The sequence below is a fragment of the Silurus meridionalis genome, chromosome 25 (assembly GCF_014805685.1).
Source record: "Silurus meridionalis isolate SWU-2019-XX chromosome 25, ASM1480568v1, whole genome shotgun sequence".
In the NCBI taxonomy this organism is placed as follows: domain Eukaryota; kingdom Metazoa; phylum Chordata; class Actinopteri; order Siluriformes; family Siluridae; genus Silurus; species Silurus meridionalis.
In genome coordinates this window covers 15,982,075-16,000,000 of record NC_060908.1, presented here as the reverse complement: position 1 = coordinate 16,000,000, position 17,926 = coordinate 15,982,075, and the positions used below count along the sequence as shown (strand labels likewise).

Sequence of the window (17,926 nt, the reverse complement as noted above, 5' to 3'; positions counted from 1 at the left end):
TCTCACTGCTCTGTATTCCACAATCATCACCTGTCTCACTGCTCTGTCTCTCCCACAATCCTCACCTGTCTCACTGCTGTATCTCCCACAATCCTCACCTGTCTCACTGCTGTATCTCCCACAATCCTCACCTGTCTCACTGCTCTGTATCCCATAATCCTCACCTGTCTTACTGCTCTGTATATCCAACATTCCATCATTTTCATGTTCTCCACCGGTGGGCATCAATCCACCTCTTAATATCATCATTATTATAATATTATAATTATTATATCTCGCAACAAAATCCACTGAATAATTAAAGCATCAGCTTTTGGAAATCGAAAGAGTCGACTCTTATTGGTGAGTCAAACAAAATGATCCGACTCACTAAAAGTTACATAACTATCGCGGCTTTTGGAAGTAACTCTCACCTGGAAATGAAGATGAGTGTGTGTGTGTGTGTGTGTGTGTGTGTGTGTGTGTGTGTGTGTGTGTGTGTGTGTGTGTTTTAGCTCTACAAATCGCTTGTCCAGTTATATTAAATATATATGACATAACAAAAAAAAAAAAAAATTACATATCACTGTTAACTTAAACGCCGACTCGAACATCGATATATATCTGGGATATTTTTTACATGGATAAGTTAATAAAAAAAAAAAAATTTGCTGTGAACACGACATATTATTACACAGATATGTTCTGTATTCAACGTGTATTTATATGCATTTGCTGACACCTAGTGGTAAGAAGGATTAAGTGCACTAGTGTCCTAACACAGTCCTGCTGTATTACAAATCAAATTATTATTGTTTTTTGCATAGACAGAAGTGATTTTTCTTGATTTCATGGTTAAACCCTAAACCTTCTTTTCAATGTCCCGGACTAAAAGCTATAAAATAATGCACTGAAGGAACTTTTACAGTACAACATGATCATCATGGCTAAATCAGAGCTAGCTAGCTTCTCAGCCCAACAAAATAGACATTTTACAAATCTTGGAGTCAATAAGGTTCACTGTATATAACTGAACCATATCAAGCTGGGATATTTATTGAATAATGACTCTAAAGTGCAATGCTAACAACATTAATGCAGCAAGGACACAAATTTGGACAACCTCCATTTGGGGTTTAAATCTGTGCTTGGTGGTATGTGATGTAACATAAATTCATATGAATGAACTTTCATAGTACGCAGGTTATAGCTCCTAAAAATAAGCCAGACTGGGCTAGCAGGGAAAAATATACAAGCTATTGTTTAACTAGGTTATTTTTTAAAGCTAATTAGCCAGTGTTAGCTAAAGGGCCTAGGTGCTAATTAATGTCCTTATTTATGTTTGGTAATTATGCTTATTCTAATTCTAATTAATTATTATTAATTAATTATTCTTATTCTAATTCTAATCTTATGCTAATTATCCTTATTCATGTTTGGTAGTTATGCCAGCAACCATACAGTACTTATATACATGGTGAACACCACCAGTTATATTTAGGATTCAGCAACGACTCCCTGTATATACTGGAAACTGAATGGAAATGCATTTAGAATAAACATCTTTTTTGAGAGAGAGAGAGAGAGAGAGAGAGAGAGAGAGAGAGAAGCCCTGATGTGGCCATTTTCCCCTCAGAGATGACAGAGTCCTAATCAATGTGTGGACGTCCTCTCTCACTCAGGATACACCTGTTGGTCTAAAATCTGTATTTTCAGCTACATGAAAATGATCAGGTTTCTCTCTTTCACTCTGTATGTTTCCACCTTCAAAAACCGTAGTGTTTTAGTTCTGAGTGTTTAATGTTTAACTCAGTGAACATTAGGATTCCACATCATATCTGGAATCAGTGAATTGATCATTTCTGGTGAAAATAAAAATTACCCATCTGGAGACATACCAGCACCTTTTGGATCCCACTTCATGTAGAGTTTGGACATTGGACCTTTTCAAATGTTTAAATGTTTTGGCATGGAGGTGTTTGTGTTGGATCTATGATGATCTCAAATGTTGAGCTATTCTATTAGTTGCACTTTGGTCCACAAAGTCAACTGAGTGTATAAGACTGTAGAAAGGACATTACTCATAATTCTAGAGTTTTGTATTGTTTGCCGATAGAGAACAGAACTTGAGGGCATGAATAGTAGGCACCTTGGGACAGTGTGAGGAGCTTCTCTACAGGTTCTTTCCAATGTAACAAGTGGTCTAAGAAACACCAGTTCTGTGAAATGTGCATAAGTGAAAATTGCTCTGCTGCAAGAAAGGTCATGGAATTAACAAAAAGACTTCAGTGGACAAGACAACACTGTCAATATGAAACCAAGAGATGCAGATTAATCAAAGGAATGGAAAAATCAACTGAGTAAAGATAAAGTGAGCACATCGTTTGCAAAGTTTTTGTGATTAACAGTTTCCGTATACAACGTTTGAGGTGTGTGTGTGTGGATTTAAAATTGATTCCTAACATGTTCCTGAATAAGAGGCAGTGAAGTGGACATTCAGAACAGCGTCCATCCGTCCCTCAGTCCAGATGATCTACTGAACTCTATGGTGCTGTCGGCCTCTACAGTTTAACTCACATTGACTCATCATACATCACGCATGGAGAAACACACTCAGGATACACCTGCTGGTCCTCACGCTGCCATTTTAACTTTATGTAAATGATGATGTTCTTCTGGGAAATGTAGAGGGAGATGTTCTGCATGTTACTGATTTATTTCATCTACAGAAATTGTATCAGAAATGACTTTGAGATCAGCTGAATAAACAGAGTCTTTGTGAGAAAAGGATGTGTATCAGAGTGTTGATGGTGTTAATAATGACAGGAAGGTGAGGGTTCAGTATGTAGTACACCACTGTGGAGATGCTCAGCTGTGGTGTGTGTTGTTGAGCGTCTCCTCCCTCTGCCCCTCCTCCTGTCTCTCTTATAGCACGTCCCTGCAGTCTCTCCTTTATCTGCTCCTCACGCTGATCATCTCTTCACTCAGCACCAGAGTCCCATCACACACGGACACCATGCTGCCAGCGCTCTGCTCTCTCTTCACTGCTCTCTCATGTAAGATTTCACAACTCTGGAGATCATCAGCATTTGGGCTCCATCTAATGTGAGCATGAAGCCATGTAACATGTGTGCTGTTTTTATTCCAGGTGTCAGTGGTGTGACTGTGGTGACGCAGAAGCCTCCTGTTCTCACACTGACTCAGGGACAGACGGCCACCATGGACTGTAATCTGGGGACTGTTACTGAAAGTGCTGCACGCTTTTATAAACAGGTTCCAGGAGGAGTTCCTCAGTATGTGATAAGACATCGTCAGGCCTGGAGCAATCCTGAATATGGCTCTGGTTTCTCGTCTCCTAAATTCACATCAACATGTTCATCTCCATCAGACTGTAAGTTAGTGATCAGTAATGTAGAGGTGGGAGATTCAGCAGTTTATTACTGTCACACATGGGACAGCTCTGCTAAAGAGGAGGTATCACAGTGATATTCACCATGACAAAAACCTCCTCACTGCTCACACTCACCTCTGCTTTCCCACAACACGAGAAACAACAAAAACATCTAAAAAGTTGAACTGAAGTGGAAACTCACTCGATGTTCACTAAAGACATTTCAAATTCTTCATAGTGAAAGATCACATATGCAGTATAAGCTTTTATTACACATTCATGACATTATAAAAAGTATAAACACTATCATAAGGCTTCCTTCACAATCTTGAAAAAACGGATCAAAAGAAAAATGAGCTAAACAGATTAATATGAATGGAAAGAGTTCGATAAATCAGAGTTTTGGTAAACTTTAGTTGAACAGAGTTGAAATCAGCGTGTAGCTCACAGTGTTTATTGTGAATGAGAGACTCTACATAGTGCTTATGTAACCATGTATAACTAGTTGATTGACATTTCAGTGGCCATCCAATCATGGTGCATGTATGTAGAAGTCCTGCCCCTTCATGTTGAGTGCTAGTGGGGAAACCATTTTGGGGGACGGGGTTCTGTTAAAGTGAATTCTGTGGAATGAGGGAAAAAAGTTCAAAGAAGATAAAATGCTTTCATAAGTGTTTGTTTTTAAATTTTGGTAATTTTCACCAGGATGTATGTATCTTCTGCCATGTGAGATGCCTTACTCCCACCAGTGGACAACAAAGTTCAGTTGTCTCAGTGGGGTTTTTCTTCTCTGTTTTTTGTTGTTTCAAAACCCAATTTTAGTTCTTGTCTCTTTCCTTTTTATCACAGAAACATACACAGAAACAGAACACATGTCTTAAAAGCGATCTTCTGCAATCTGAGAGGCTAGGACTTTGGATTAGCAGCAAAGCAGGATGTAAGGAACTGTATTCCCTGATAAACCCCTGATAAAAATTAACAAATTTGGTATGGAAATTGGGGTGAGAATCACCTATTTTGTCAGCACCTTGGGACAAGTCAAAAGCTGCTCTCTATTTTTCATTTAGTGAGTTGTCAAAGATTGGATAACGTCAGACATGTCCTCTTGGCTAACATACTGAAACACTTCTTTAATGACTGCAGTACATGGAAAGAGAGTTTCAGTGTGTTTATCAAAAAATGTCTCTGAATCGAATCAGAGATTCTTAAGTGGACATCCAGAACAATGTGCATCTGTCCTCTCCAGATGATCTACTGAACTCTATGGTGCTGTCAGTCTCTAAAGTTTAACTCACACTGACTCATCATACATCACGCATGGAGAAACACACTCAGGATACACCTGCTGGTCCTCACACTGCCATTTTAACTTTATGTAAATGATGATGTTCTTCTGGGAATTGTAGAGGGAGATGTTCTGCATGTTACTGATTTATTTCATCTACAGAAATTGTATCAGAAATGACTTTGAGATCAGCTGATTAAAAAGAGTCTTTGTAAGAAAAGGATGTGTATCAGAGTGTTGATGGTGTTAATAATGACAGGAAGGTGAGGGTTCAGTATGTAGTACACCACTGTGGAGATGCTCAGCTGTGGTGTGTGTTGTTGAGCGTCTCCTCCCTCTGCCCCTCCTCCTGTCTCTCTTATAGCACGTCCCTGCAGTCTCTCCTTTATCTGCTCCTCACGCTGATCATCTCTTCACTCAGCACCAGAGTCCCATCACACACGGACACCATGCTGCCAGCGCTCTGCTCTCTCTTCACTGCTCTCTCATGTAAGATTTCAGAACTCTGGAGATCATCAGCATTTGGGCTCCATCTAATGTGAGCATGAAGCCATGTAACATGTGTGCTGTTTTTATTCCAGGTGTCAGTGGTGTGACTGTGGTGACGCAGAAGCCTCCTGTTCTCACACTGACTCAGGGACAGACGGCCACCATGGACTGTAATCTGGGGACTGTTACTGGTAGTGCAGCACGCTTTTATAAACAGGTTCCAGGAGGAGTTCCTCAGCATGTCATTAGACACCATCAGACCTGGAGCAAACCTGAATATGGGTCTGGTTTCTCATCTCCTAAATTTACATCTACATGTTCATCTAAATCAGACTGTAAAGTAATAATCAGTAATGTAGAGGTGGGAGATTCAGCAGTGTATTACTGTAAGACATGGGACGGCTCTGTTAACGAGTGGGTATCACAGTGATGTTCACCATGACAAAAACCTCCTCACTGCTCACACTCACTTCTGCTTTCACACAACACGAGAAATAACAAAAACCTGAACTTCAAATCACTGGAACTGAAGTGGAAACTCACTTGATGTTTACTGAAGACACTTTTACAGTAGAATATCACAGATACGGTACAAGCTTTTATTCCATATTAATGAAATAAGATCCAGATGGTTCATGATTCCAGCAACATTTTCAGATCAGTCTTTTGGCTTTGATGAACAAAGGATGATCAGGTGATCTCCATTTGATAGATGAATAAAGATTTACTCTAAAAGTTGCTGATTAGGGATGATTTAAGTTGGTAAACACAAGGTCATGAGAAGATCTTTAGAGTGTTTCAGGGAATGTTAAGATCTGAAGCAATTCTGGACCTGGTTCATTATTTTTCTCTGTATTTTCTCTTTAGAATTTAAAGTGAGAAGTTTATGGAATAAAATGAAGATGTGTATTTAATCTTTGTCTGTTCCTGTTTCCATCATTGCTTTTAAAATAGCAGAGGATTGAGTTCTACACACTGGACTGTAGCTATGACTGGACCTTCAGTGTGATTCCTGCTGAAATCTCTCTTCAGAACTTCATAAGACTTTCTCCATGATCTTTGGAGACACAAAACTGCTGCTGAATCTAGATGTTCAGTACAATCTGTGTCCAACGCTGAGTCATAGCACTCACTCATTCAATAATCCACTCTTCCCTAAAATATCTTCAGAGTCAGAATCAACACTGCAGTTTGTCCTCAGTACAGAAAATCCATCAGCATTTCCTTTCAAATATAATAATTGTACCTTATGGTGTAGAAAAGCTGGTTTTGGGTGCTCATGTAAAAATCCATCTGTAAAACATCTGTAAATGCAGAGCTACTGCTTTTAATAGAAAAAAAGAAATGGCAGAAACATGAACTAAACAGAATTTAAGTGAGTTTATAACATCAAATTTTTGTAGGATAAGGATCACTGGGAGCTTTGGGGAAGAATGTGATTAGCTCATTGTGGACGGCACTGACCCGGAGGTTGAGACGCTGAGTGCAATAAGTGATGGTCTTTTCCCAAAGTGGGGAGTCTAATAATGGTTTTCATTCCACATGGTGTCCACAGCAGTTAAATGGGGAGAATGAGGTGGGTCTCTTTCCTGGTTGATGAAATTCCTAAAAGCTTCCGAGTCAATCAGCAAAGTCAAACATGTGACCTTCAGTACCGTTGCGTTCAAGCTCTCAGACACTACAGAACGCCACTCGAGGGCATGGACAAATATTTTGTAGGTACCTTGGGGCAGTGTGAGAAGCTACTCACCAGGTTCAGTTCTGTGAAATGTGCCTAAGTGAAAATTACCTCTGCACCATAAAAACCTTTACTCAGCTTATTGAATGAAAAAAATGCAGACAGATCTTGTTTATTCATCAGACAAACTAAAGGACTTCAGAACAGCTTCCATCCAGCGACCAGATGATCTACTGAACTCTATGGTGCTGTCGGTCTCTACAGTTTAACTCACACTGACTCATCATACATCAGGCATGGAGAAACACACTCCGGATACACCTGCTGGTCCTCACGCTGCCATTTTAACTTTATGTAAATGATGATGTTCTTCTGGGAAATGTAGAGGGAGATGTTCTGCATGTTACTGATTTATTTCATCTACAGAAATTGTATCAGAAATGACTTTGAGATCAGCTGATTAAAAAGAGTCTTTGTAAGAAAAGGATGTGTATCAGAGTGTTGATGGTGTTAATAATGACAGGAAGGTGAGGGTTCAGTATGTAGTACACCACTGTGGAGATGCTCAGCTGTGGTGTGTGTTGTTGAGCGTCTCCTCCCTCTGCCCCTCCTCCTGTCTCTCTTATAGCACGTCCCTGCAGTCTCTCCTTTATCTGCTCCTCACGCTGATCATCTCTTCACTCAGCACCAGAGTCCCATCACACATGGACACCATGCTGCCAGCGCTCTGCTCTCTCTTCACTGCTCTCTCATGTAAGATTTCACAACTCTGGAGATCATCAGCATTTGGGCTCCATCTAATGTGAGCATGAAGCCATGTAACATGTGTGCTGTTTTTATTCCAGGTGTCAGTGGTGTGACTGTGGTGATGCAGAAGCCTCCTGTTCTCACACTGACTCAGGGACAGATGGCCACCATGGACTGTAATCTGGGAACTTCCACTAATATTGCAACCTGGTACAAACAGGTTCCAGGAGCAGGTCTGCAGTATGTTTTAAAACACCATCATGAATGGAGCTCTCCTTCCTATGGGTCTGGTTTCTCGCCTCCTAAATTCACATCATCACACTCCTCTAAATCAGATTATAAGTTAATAATCAGTAATGTAGAGGTGGGAGATTCAGCAGTGTATTACTGTAACACATGGGACAGCTCTGCTAAAGAGCACGTATCACAGTGATGTTCACCATGACAAAAACCTCCTCACTGCTCACACTCACTTCTGCTTTCACACAACATGAGAAACAACAAAAACCTTAAATAATTTAAACTGCAGTGGAAACTTCACTAAAGACATTTTAAATTCGTCACAGTAGAAGATCAGATATGGCACAAGCTTTTATTCCACATTTATGAAATCAGATCCAGATGTTCATGATTCCATTCACATTCTCAGTTGTTCTATTCGGTGAAGACTGAACTTTGTCAGAAACTCATGCATTGTCTTGTCTGTATGTTTTCAGGTTGTTGTCTTGCTAAAAGGTGAAACACTGCCACAGTCTGAGGAAGTTTCCTCTCAGGAGCAGGTCTTCATTAAAGACCTCTCTACATTTGCTTGTATTCAAACACACTCTTCCAGTCACTGCTAATGAGAAGCACTTCCATAGCTTGATGATCCCACCATCATGCTTCATCACTCTTCATCACGATTAGCCAGTTAATAAACAGGACCTGGATTATGGTAGACATGGTTCATCAGAGTTCAGCGTTGAGAGATTACATTTTTGCTTCTCAGTTCAGAGAATGTTTTTTTTCTCATGCTGCAGAGTTCTATATGTTCCTGCCACATAGCTTTGACTCAGGAGTGGTTTCTGTCCAGCCAGTGAACCTTATAAATCCTGATTGTTGGAGTATTTTTGAAATGAGATTAACTCCAGCAGGTTCTGTCCTCTCTGTGAAGGAATTCTAAATTGCTATTTAGAGTCAACATTGAAATCACCTCACTGTCAAGTGCTCTTCAAACCTTATTACTGAGTTTGGTGAGACACCAGCTCTAAGAAGAATCCTAAAAGTTGCATACATCATCCTTTTAACAATGATGTCAAGTAATAATGTCCAAAAGGACATGGAATGGGATCTTAAGGGTGCAGGAATGTGTGCTGATTGTAGACAGGAGAAGAAAGAGCTGATGTCTGGAGGATGTTTCAGTTCTTCTGCTTTCACTTCTGTATCTGAGGAGGTTTTTGTACGGGTGAGGACGCTGAATGAATCACTGTGGTATTCGGCCAAGGAACAAAGCTAATCGTCAGCGGTAAGTAAAACTTCTCAGCTCTTTTTTCATAAACTAGACTTCTACACTGCTTCACTTTCACACTGCATGTTTTAACATCAACTTTTATTCCTTTATTCAGTTTGAGAAGTTTATTTTCACACTTCATATGTTTTTGGGTTTTATTGATCCTACAATATAAGACACATTTTTGTCTGAAATGTATTTCAAATTGTCAAATGTTAATTTAGAGCTTTTATACAGAGTTTCTCCAAACCCAAAGTAGAAATCTATTCTAGATGCAGGATTTCTGGTTTTCTGTCATACAGACAGATTTATGGTTTCAGTCTGAATGGAAAAGTTCCATCATTGATATAAAAATGTTCTTCATTCCTCTCTGTACATGAGATTTATGTTCTTCTGGTTAATGAATATCTCCTGCTGTGTGTGGAATCAGACGCTGCTCTCCCGGCTCCTGTTCTGAACCTTCTCCCTCCGTCCAGTGAAGAGCTGAAGTCTACAAAAGCCACTCTGGTGTGTTTGGCCAACGACGTGGCTGGTGGTTTTGCTGATGTGCGTTGGCTCGTGAACGGGAACCCGGTCACCAGTGGAGTCATCACCGGCTCTGCACAGCAGCAAGCCAATAAGAAATTCTCCCTGAGCAGCTATTTGACCATCGACAGCTCCGAGTGGGAAAACGACAAAGTCATAATGTGTGAAGTGTCTGCTGGAGGAAAAGCCGCATCGGTGAAGATCAAGAAGTCTGAATGCAGTGAATGAACCTGATCACAGCTTTGACCTGTTTATTGTTTAGCTGTAGAAATGATTTAAAATCTGTAGTTTAATGTGTAGAAAAGAATTCAGTTTTATTGAGAATAAAAAGTCCCGATGCTGCAATCGCTTTGCTTTTGTGTTTGAGGAATCAGTTGAAGGTTAATAAAGTGCATTACAGAAAAAAGTATTCAGTTTGTTCATGATTATTCAAACTCAATGATCATCTCACACATTCAATCAAAAAAAAAAAAAAAACAGAGAATTACAGCAGGATTTGATCACATTCATTGTTCATGCTAACACAAAAGTGGAACCTGCTGAAGCGTTATAGACTGAATAACTAGTACAAATATGGTGTGGAAATTGTCCTCCAGAACCAACTTGTAGTTCTAATCAGTGTGTGGACGTCGTCTCTCACTCAGGATACACCTGCTGGCCCCAGATCTATAATTTCATCTTCATGTAAATGATGTGGTTTCTCTCTTTCACTTCTCTCTGAGTGGAAGAACTCATTAATGCATGAAATGAATTTTTGTTAAGGGACTACATGTACAAGTTTACTCAGAAGAGAAAAACATTTCGTTGTAGTAATAGTAGTAATAGTGCATGTCATGCAGGATTTCACACAGTGAGTAATACCTAGCTTTTGATGGTTCAGGCAATGGCCTGGTGTCTTCTGCTGTGTGACTTCATACCAGTCAATCTCGCATTTGTTGTGGATTTAAAAGGATTGAAGGTGATTGAGGATTAGAGCTGAAAGAAACCTTTTTTGAACTCAATTAAAACTCAGGTAAACTCATTTTTACCTTTAAATTTTTTCTTTTTAGAAAAGATATTACAATGGATTTGACGTTATACAAGAAACTATAAACGTAGTGAATAAATTAATGTATTGAATCCTAGAAAGCATTTCTTTAGTTGGTGGTACAGCCCCCCGTTTACCGTGGAAGTTACGTGCCAAAACCGACCGCGAGAAATGAATTTTCGTGAGAAATGGACGCCACCCAAAAAAATGCTTTTTGTTTATTGTTAAAGCCACAAATCAATCTTTTGGGTGACATCGTAGGGCTTGCCAAAAAAATCGAACGAAGTTTAAAGCGAAAGCAAACGAAAGACTCAGGACAGCGACTCGCGATGAACTGGGAAGGTGTCTGGCAGATGGATGCGCAAATGATGCTTTCTATTTCCACAACTGTGCGCATCGTAGCCAGCAGCCAATCACAACCCAGGTTAAATAAAAGGGCCATTCTGATTGGCCAGATTTGTTCCTCCAGACGCATAAAGAGGATTTTCAGCCTCCCAGCACCGCGATTTCGTACACAACGCTACATGTTCTCTGTCTCGTGTAAATGTATGATACACACTGTACGGTATTTTAGGTATTCTTTTACTTCATTTTCTAATTAATAATTATATTTTTATTAATTTCAACATAAAACTCCAATAAAACAATTCACTATAAGTTTAGATTTTACGACATAAATTGGGAGGATTCGAGAAAAAAAACTGCCAAACTGAAAACCGCGAAATTTCGAGGGACGACTGTATATGGTTTTGGCCGGGCAAACTCTGCTGCCACCTTGTGGTTATTCATCATAACTTGTGCTGTAACTCAGAAAGCAATTATTGCCTGATGAGTGGGACATTTTTCTGCCTGTGTGTACAGGAAATTATTATGCAATTGTTTCAGAACCTTTTTGAACATGTTGGATGTGTTGAAACAGCGTGGCTGAGATCAACAAGAACAGACGTCCTTAATGAACCTGCTTATCCAGCCTTTAACAGATATTTGACTTAAACTACATAAGGAAGGTTTGACCAGTCCATACAAGCTCATAGATCTGTATGATGAATTGTATGCACCATGGACATGAACATGATGATGTTTCCTGGGTTTTCTCTGAGTAAACCCGTGAAGGCAGCAGATACCAATTTTTCTATGATCTTATTAAAGTTGCAGTAATTATTAAATGAATGTAGACTAATCCTGCCCTATCCTGATCCTGTTTTTTTTTTTTACCTTTATATTTTACACATTTTATCTCCACATTGTATCTTCTATTTATATTATTCACATCCTATACTTAACTATTTTCATTGCTTTACATTTAAAGGCAACAAAACCTCCAATTTATCAACCTATTACGCAACTGTGAGATAAAGCAAGAACCTCAGGGCTTTAAAAGCACCAGTGTATTTCTCTTTTTTAAGCTCATGATTATACAGACAGAGCAGCTGACAGTAGGCTCACTGTAGGTGTGTTTTATTAGTTACCTGGGTGTGTTGCAGATTGTCTTACAAATCTAAAACACACACAAGACACAGCGTATTTATATAGTTTTGTAGATATAGTACAGATTTCAGACCCTTCCCACTCATACAGCAATAAAGACTATGTATGATTAATGTTCAGTACGTGTGGGAGAGCTGCATTCGCTTAGAAACAATACACGTCTCTAATGCATAATTACAGTCACACAGTTGAATTCGTTCAATTCCATTGTATTTGCATGTCAAAAATCTGTTATGGTGTTAAATATTTACTTATGTATACTTACTTGAATATATATACAGTATATATATATAAATTATCATCGTCAATATTCTTATTTTATTAATTAACTATAATATTTAATTATTATTATTATTCATTATTATATATTTAATATTTTCTTTGACTAGCACAATGATAAGGACATTTTTCTCTTGTTTGTTCGTTTTTGTTTATGTAATTTAGAAATGAGCTCGTAATATATACTCTCACTTGAGCCACAACTGTAATGTAAATCCTTTAAAAATAGCTGAACTTTGACCTCATACCTTGGCAGCAGGTTTATTAGCACACGCCACACCCTTCCTCTTATCTAAACAAGAGACACGAAGACTGCGTGAGAAAATAATCCGTTCTGACTTTTAGCATTAAAGTATCCTACTGTATTTACTTTCAGGCTTCACGTAAAAAAGGTCAGATATGTGACAAGTCGAGTTCAGACGAATATAATTAATTATAATAATCAATCAATAATTAATAATAATAATAATACTATCAGTAGAAACGTTTATGCATTCTACAAAAACAGATATGATGATTTCTCTCACTTTTTTTCCACATTACCTTCACAGTTGGACCCAAAAATGGAAATTAATTCTTTATCCATAATTTATTTACAGCAAATAAAACATTTACAACAACGTGAACAGTCTATAACATCTATAAAATATAAAATCTATCTGATTGCATCTGGTATTATAAGTTTCAGGGTGATGTAAAGACTTGAATGAACCCTGGACTAGAATTTCTTTCTGTAAGCTCATCGTTTCCATAGTAACATCTGATCTACAGGGGGTTTTATGGTAAACACATCATTTACCCTGAGGTTAATAATAAACAGAAACACAATGACACGTCATCAATATGGTGAGATTTTGAGTAACATCTTTATTTAACATTTACAGAAGGAGTCTCCAGTGTCAGCGGTTTGTAGCAGAGATAAAGACTCCTGGTGTTCAGATCTTCAGAGCTGATGAGTTTACTCTTTCATCAGTATTTTTTAATTCTATTCAATTCCCAGAGAAAAGAAAGGCTGGTGATGAAACGAGTTTTTAGAGAGGAACAATTTGTTTCTATGAAGTCGAAATGTGGAATCGTTTCCAAACTGAGGTGATGTCAGTGGAATAAAACACTGAGAAGTTCTTCTGTTTCTTCTGTTTCACAACGTCCATGCACCAGATGCTGTGATGATGCTGCCTCCAGAACATGCTCTTATGCAGGATGCACAGAAAAATTCATTACTGATCACGAAGAATGTTTTAGATGCAGCATCCTGGATAATATCCATAAGCATTTGTGGCAGTTTGTGCACGATCTTATGCCCAGTACATGAGGAGAACATGAACATGATCTTCTAGAGCATATGCACAAAAAAACAATGTTTGTTATGTCGAGATTACGAGAAAACAAGAAAGGCAAAAAAAACTATCATTTCTAATCAGGATTTATATCGATAGAGAAAGAGAGAGAGAGAGAGAGAGAGAGAGAGAGAGATAGATAGATAGATAGATAGATAGATAGATAGATAGATAGATAGATAGATAGATAGATAGATAGATAGATAGATAGGCTCTTATATTATATAAATAAATATATATAAATATATAGTATAGCATCATGCATTACAATATTCTAAGCATTATGCATGAACTCATGACTTTGGTACCCTTATAATCTCCATGGCCACTGAATAAACAGCAGAAAGTGGGCTCGATGCGGATTGGGACACAGCCCTGATGGTGGGGGGTGTGGTAGCGCCTGATATACGGCCTCGGCTTCTTCCTGCTTTCTGCCAAAGCGCACCAAAGGCAGAAGGAGAAAACCAGAAACATTTTCAAATGGCCGACTGGAAGCAGAAATGCAATTCCGAGTGGCAGCTGGCGGCTAAAGGAGTTCCTTTACCAGAGAACGTGGACTGGAAAACCGTGTACGAAAAGAAACCGCTGGAGCGAAATTTACTGAAGAACCCGTCGCCGCACGGTATAGTAGTGACGTCACAAATACTTATACAATCTGCGTTCACATTGTAGCAATAATTCGATTGCGTTTTGAGGAGTTCAGTTATCCGGAGTGTAAAACCACAGCATCTGTTAACAATTTTCCAAAGTGTACGCGTTTATTTTCTACCATTCTGTTCATTGTGCAAAGTGGAGACCGGTTTAAATAAATAAACCAGATTAGATTTCGGTTTATGAGATCCTCAAAATCGGTTTGTTTGTGTTAAACATGATTGTACATTCACTACTACATTTACACGACGTAGTGAAATGTGTAATAGTAATAATTGCGTAGTTGTCAAATTCAAAACTTCATTCCCACTTTGGATGTAATCTGCAGTGGGATTAACGGGATTACTAATTTGGGCGTTCCTTTGGGATTGCGCAATAAGGGCGTGATTGCCAAGTTCACATGGAGAAAATGAGTGTACTCTGAGTGTTCATTTTCCCACAGTCCTCTCATTTATTTTTCCTTTATTCTTTAACAGGTTTGACTCCTGACATTCCGCCTCCTGAACGCGAGGTCACAGGAATACCTCCGGACCCCAATCTGCCACAGCAGCATGAACCAACGGGTAAAAATCTGCTTTATGTAAATAATATTACATTGAATAATAATAATATTTAATAATATAATAACATTTCTGCATATGGCATTGTATAGAAATATTTCCTGCCGTCACGGAAGACATCCTTCATCTTCATTGCATCCATGAATTTTACTTCTAGATTTGTAAAATGCTAAGTATATAATATTGAATGCACTAATACCAGTCTATTGTTTGATTCAATGATCATTCCCAAAGGTTATGTTCATATTTAGACAGTGAAAGTAATTATATATATTCACAGACAGGTTACTTATGTCGTACTTTCCAAGATCCTCAATCGTCTGTGTGAACGTCTCCACTATGGAAGTGTCAAAGTTATGGAATCGTTACTTCATATATCACGCCAGTGATTACATTTGATGAGCTCATCAGTAAAGGCCAGTGTCCACATTTGGCACTGTGGCACTAATTAATTGAGAGAAAATTCATTCCTTGGGATAAACACTGTCCCAGATTAAAGTGTTTCTTCTTGAACGTTCTGTGGAGGAAAACATTTTAATGGGAAAGGACTTTTTAATTCGTTCTGCATGACATATTTTGTTTCAGGTGATTTCACAGGGTGGAGCACGAGTAACGAGCGGCTGCCAATGGACACCAGTGGAATTCCACCAGGTGTCGTGGTGTGCTATTGGCCAAACTACAGGTGGGTGAAGTTCTCCAGTCAGGAGACAACAGAAAAATCAATATACTGTGATCATGGCCATCACATGTGCACCAAAAAGATCAAAATAGTACCAAAAAAGCATACAATCATAATCCACATTAGCCTGTTAAACATCTCGAATGCAGTCTTGCAAGAGGATTGATGACACATTCTGCTCTTGCACACTGCACTGAAGGTTGTTTTGCTTCTGAAACCACTGACCACAGTTTAAAGTGTGGAGAAAGACTAAAACTTCTGACTTCCTGTTCTGCACAATTTACATTGTTAATGGTCCTGCAGTCATTGTACTTTATTTGTAAAAATTCTTCAACTTTCATACAACTGATGTGTTTTATATTTATCAGGCGAAGACTTTAGTTTCACCCCAAACCTGTCTTGCAACCTGCTAATATTTTCCCAAAGATATGTATCCGAAGACTTTGTATAATTTATGCTATATAATATAATTAGAGTAGAGGATGGAGGATAATAAATAGAACATTATTGATGAACATCTGATACGGGATGATCTTCTGGCCATGATGTTATTTGTGACGTGGCCTTGGCATTTTCTCTCAGCTGGTTCTCCATGGAGCAGAGGGTTGATCTGAAGGCTGAAGGACTGTGGGACGAACTGCTCGATAAGTTCCAGCCGGACATAGCCATCGAGGACTGGTATGTAATAAACGCTTATTACAGCCGTAGATAGGAAGGGATGGAGAGGAACAAACATTTATTACAGGCACGTTAATTTGTTAGATTTGGTTTGTCAAAAGTTATTTATGTGCTGTGTTGTCATACAGTTGATATTTGACTACCGAGTGTGTGTGTGTGTGTGTGTGTGTGTGTGTGTGTGTGTGTGTAGGTATGAGGAGAGTCAACTCCATGCCTCCATCTATGAGCTTCATGTGAAACTCTTAGCTGCTGATGGCAAAACCATGATTAAGGAGTACAAATGTGCTCCCACTGAGGACCTGGAGGTCTATTCACACAACTGGAAACAGGTCTCTCTTACACACACACACACACACACACACACACACACACACACACACACACTACACAGAGCACAGAGTTTCCTTTTTTCTAACCAGAATAGAATTGCATTATTGCGATTATACATAATTGTGTGTGTGTATGTGTGTGTGTGTGTGTGTGTGTGTGTGTGTGTGTGTGTGCAGGTTTCACACGTGTTCTCAGGCTACGGGCCCGGTGTGAGATACGTTCACTTCAATCACAAAGTGAAAACCAAATTCATGGTGGAATTCTTTGGTACCATGGTCACTGGTAGCTCCGTTGTCATCAAGGCGAACAAGTCCAACCCGTGATACTACAAGACAGCTGAAGGTCTACTGAACACCTTCCTCCTGTATGAAAGCTATAATGCACTATTAAGAGACGCCGCAAATGCCACGCACCTTCCTGTTCTGTAACACTGTACTAATGCATGAGGCTGGACTTTTTCTGCAGAGGTTCAGCTCAGCTCTTCTAAATGAATTGCACTCTTCCGTTAACCAAAGTATTCTCAACACAAAGGACTAATATTGTTGCTAGTTATGGTTTATGGCCATTATTTTCCTTCATGAAGTCAATTGTTGTGGGTGTTATACCTCGGTTCCACCGGCAGAGGGAGACAAAAGACAGGAACAATAAAGTAAGCCTCGAATTACCTCCAAGACCTGGAAAACCTGTAGATTTCTGTTTTAATGTTTATTTTACATTCATAGGAAAAATTTAACATTTTCTGTTGCTTTGGCTTTGTTTAGCAAGTTTATGCTTTCTCAATAACATGATGAGGGAACGGATGCTTAAAACTTAAGTGACAGTAAACAACTTTCCTCACAGGCTTTCCACATTAAATGTAACCGTAAACAGACATGTTATCGATAAATAAATACAAAATGGCAATCAAATGGCAAATTGTTGTGGTATAAGAGCAATAAAACACTTCAACATGTGCAAATAGTGACTTCATCACACCATCCTGTTTTTGCTTATTTTCTTATACCAGTCAAACCTGTTGAGTTTCATTTCTCATGTAAATGCTCAACTTTTAATCCTCACTGGTGAAAGTCATTACTGTTTGGAATTATGAAAATTAATAATAATAGGAACTTAATAATGGTGCAAAATGTAACCCCTTGATGGCACGAATCAACCCCATAACAAGGAACAGCTTAATTTCTGAGATCGTTTGCATTTTGGTGAAAACGTGAAGATCCATGAGAAGTATCTTTTTAATTATTTGCACATTATGTATGATGATATGACATTTATGCTTAGATCCTATCCAATATCACCTCCTCCACAGGTAATACA

At 38.8% G+C, this 17,926-nt stretch overlaps 2 protein-coding genes across 5 annotated transcripts; both read left to right on the top strand.

Moving 5' to 3' along the window:
* Positions 1 to 2,783: 2,783 nt before the first annotated feature.
* On the top strand, positions 2,784 to 9,992 carry LOC124379258 (immunoglobulin lambda-1 light chain-like). Of its 4 annotated transcripts, none has more exons than XM_046839500.1 (5): positions 2,784 to 2,809; positions 2,911 to 3,035; positions 3,128 to 3,453; positions 9,040 to 9,073; positions 9,489 to 9,992. In XM_046839500.1, exons 1-5 carry the CDS (start codon positions 2,787 to 2,789, stop codon positions 9,809 to 9,811), a joined length of 831 nt encoding a protein of 276 aa, XP_046695456.1. In that variant the 5' UTR covers positions 2,784 to 2,786; the 3' UTR covers positions 9,812 to 9,992. The 4 variants fall into 4 exon arrangements, with proteins under 4 accessions (XP_046695456.1, XP_046695459.1, XP_046695455.1 ...); XM_046839503.1 differs by lacking the exons at positions 2,784 to 2,809; positions 2,911 to 3,035 and adding exons at positions 5,020 to 5,144; positions 5,237 to 5,562 and having other exon boundaries at positions 3,256 to 3,370; XM_046839499.1 differs by lacking the exons at positions 2,784 to 2,809; positions 2,911 to 3,035; positions 3,128 to 3,453 and adding exons at positions 4,893 to 4,918; positions 5,020 to 5,144; positions 5,237 to 5,562.
* A 4,054-nt stretch (positions 9,993 to 14,046) lies between these two features.
* On the top strand, positions 14,047 to 17,570 carry nccrp1 (P1, F-box associated domain containing). The gene is made up of 6 exons (XM_046839505.1): positions 14,047 to 14,336; positions 14,842 to 14,928; positions 15,511 to 15,607; positions 16,187 to 16,282; positions 16,473 to 16,611; positions 16,789 to 17,570. Exons 1-6 carry the CDS (start codon positions 14,093 to 14,095, stop codon positions 16,933 to 16,935), a joined length of 810 nt encoding a protein of 269 aa, XP_046695461.1. The 5' UTR covers positions 14,047 to 14,092; the 3' UTR covers positions 16,936 to 17,570.
* The last annotated feature ends 356 nt before the right edge of the window (positions 17,571 to 17,926 follow it).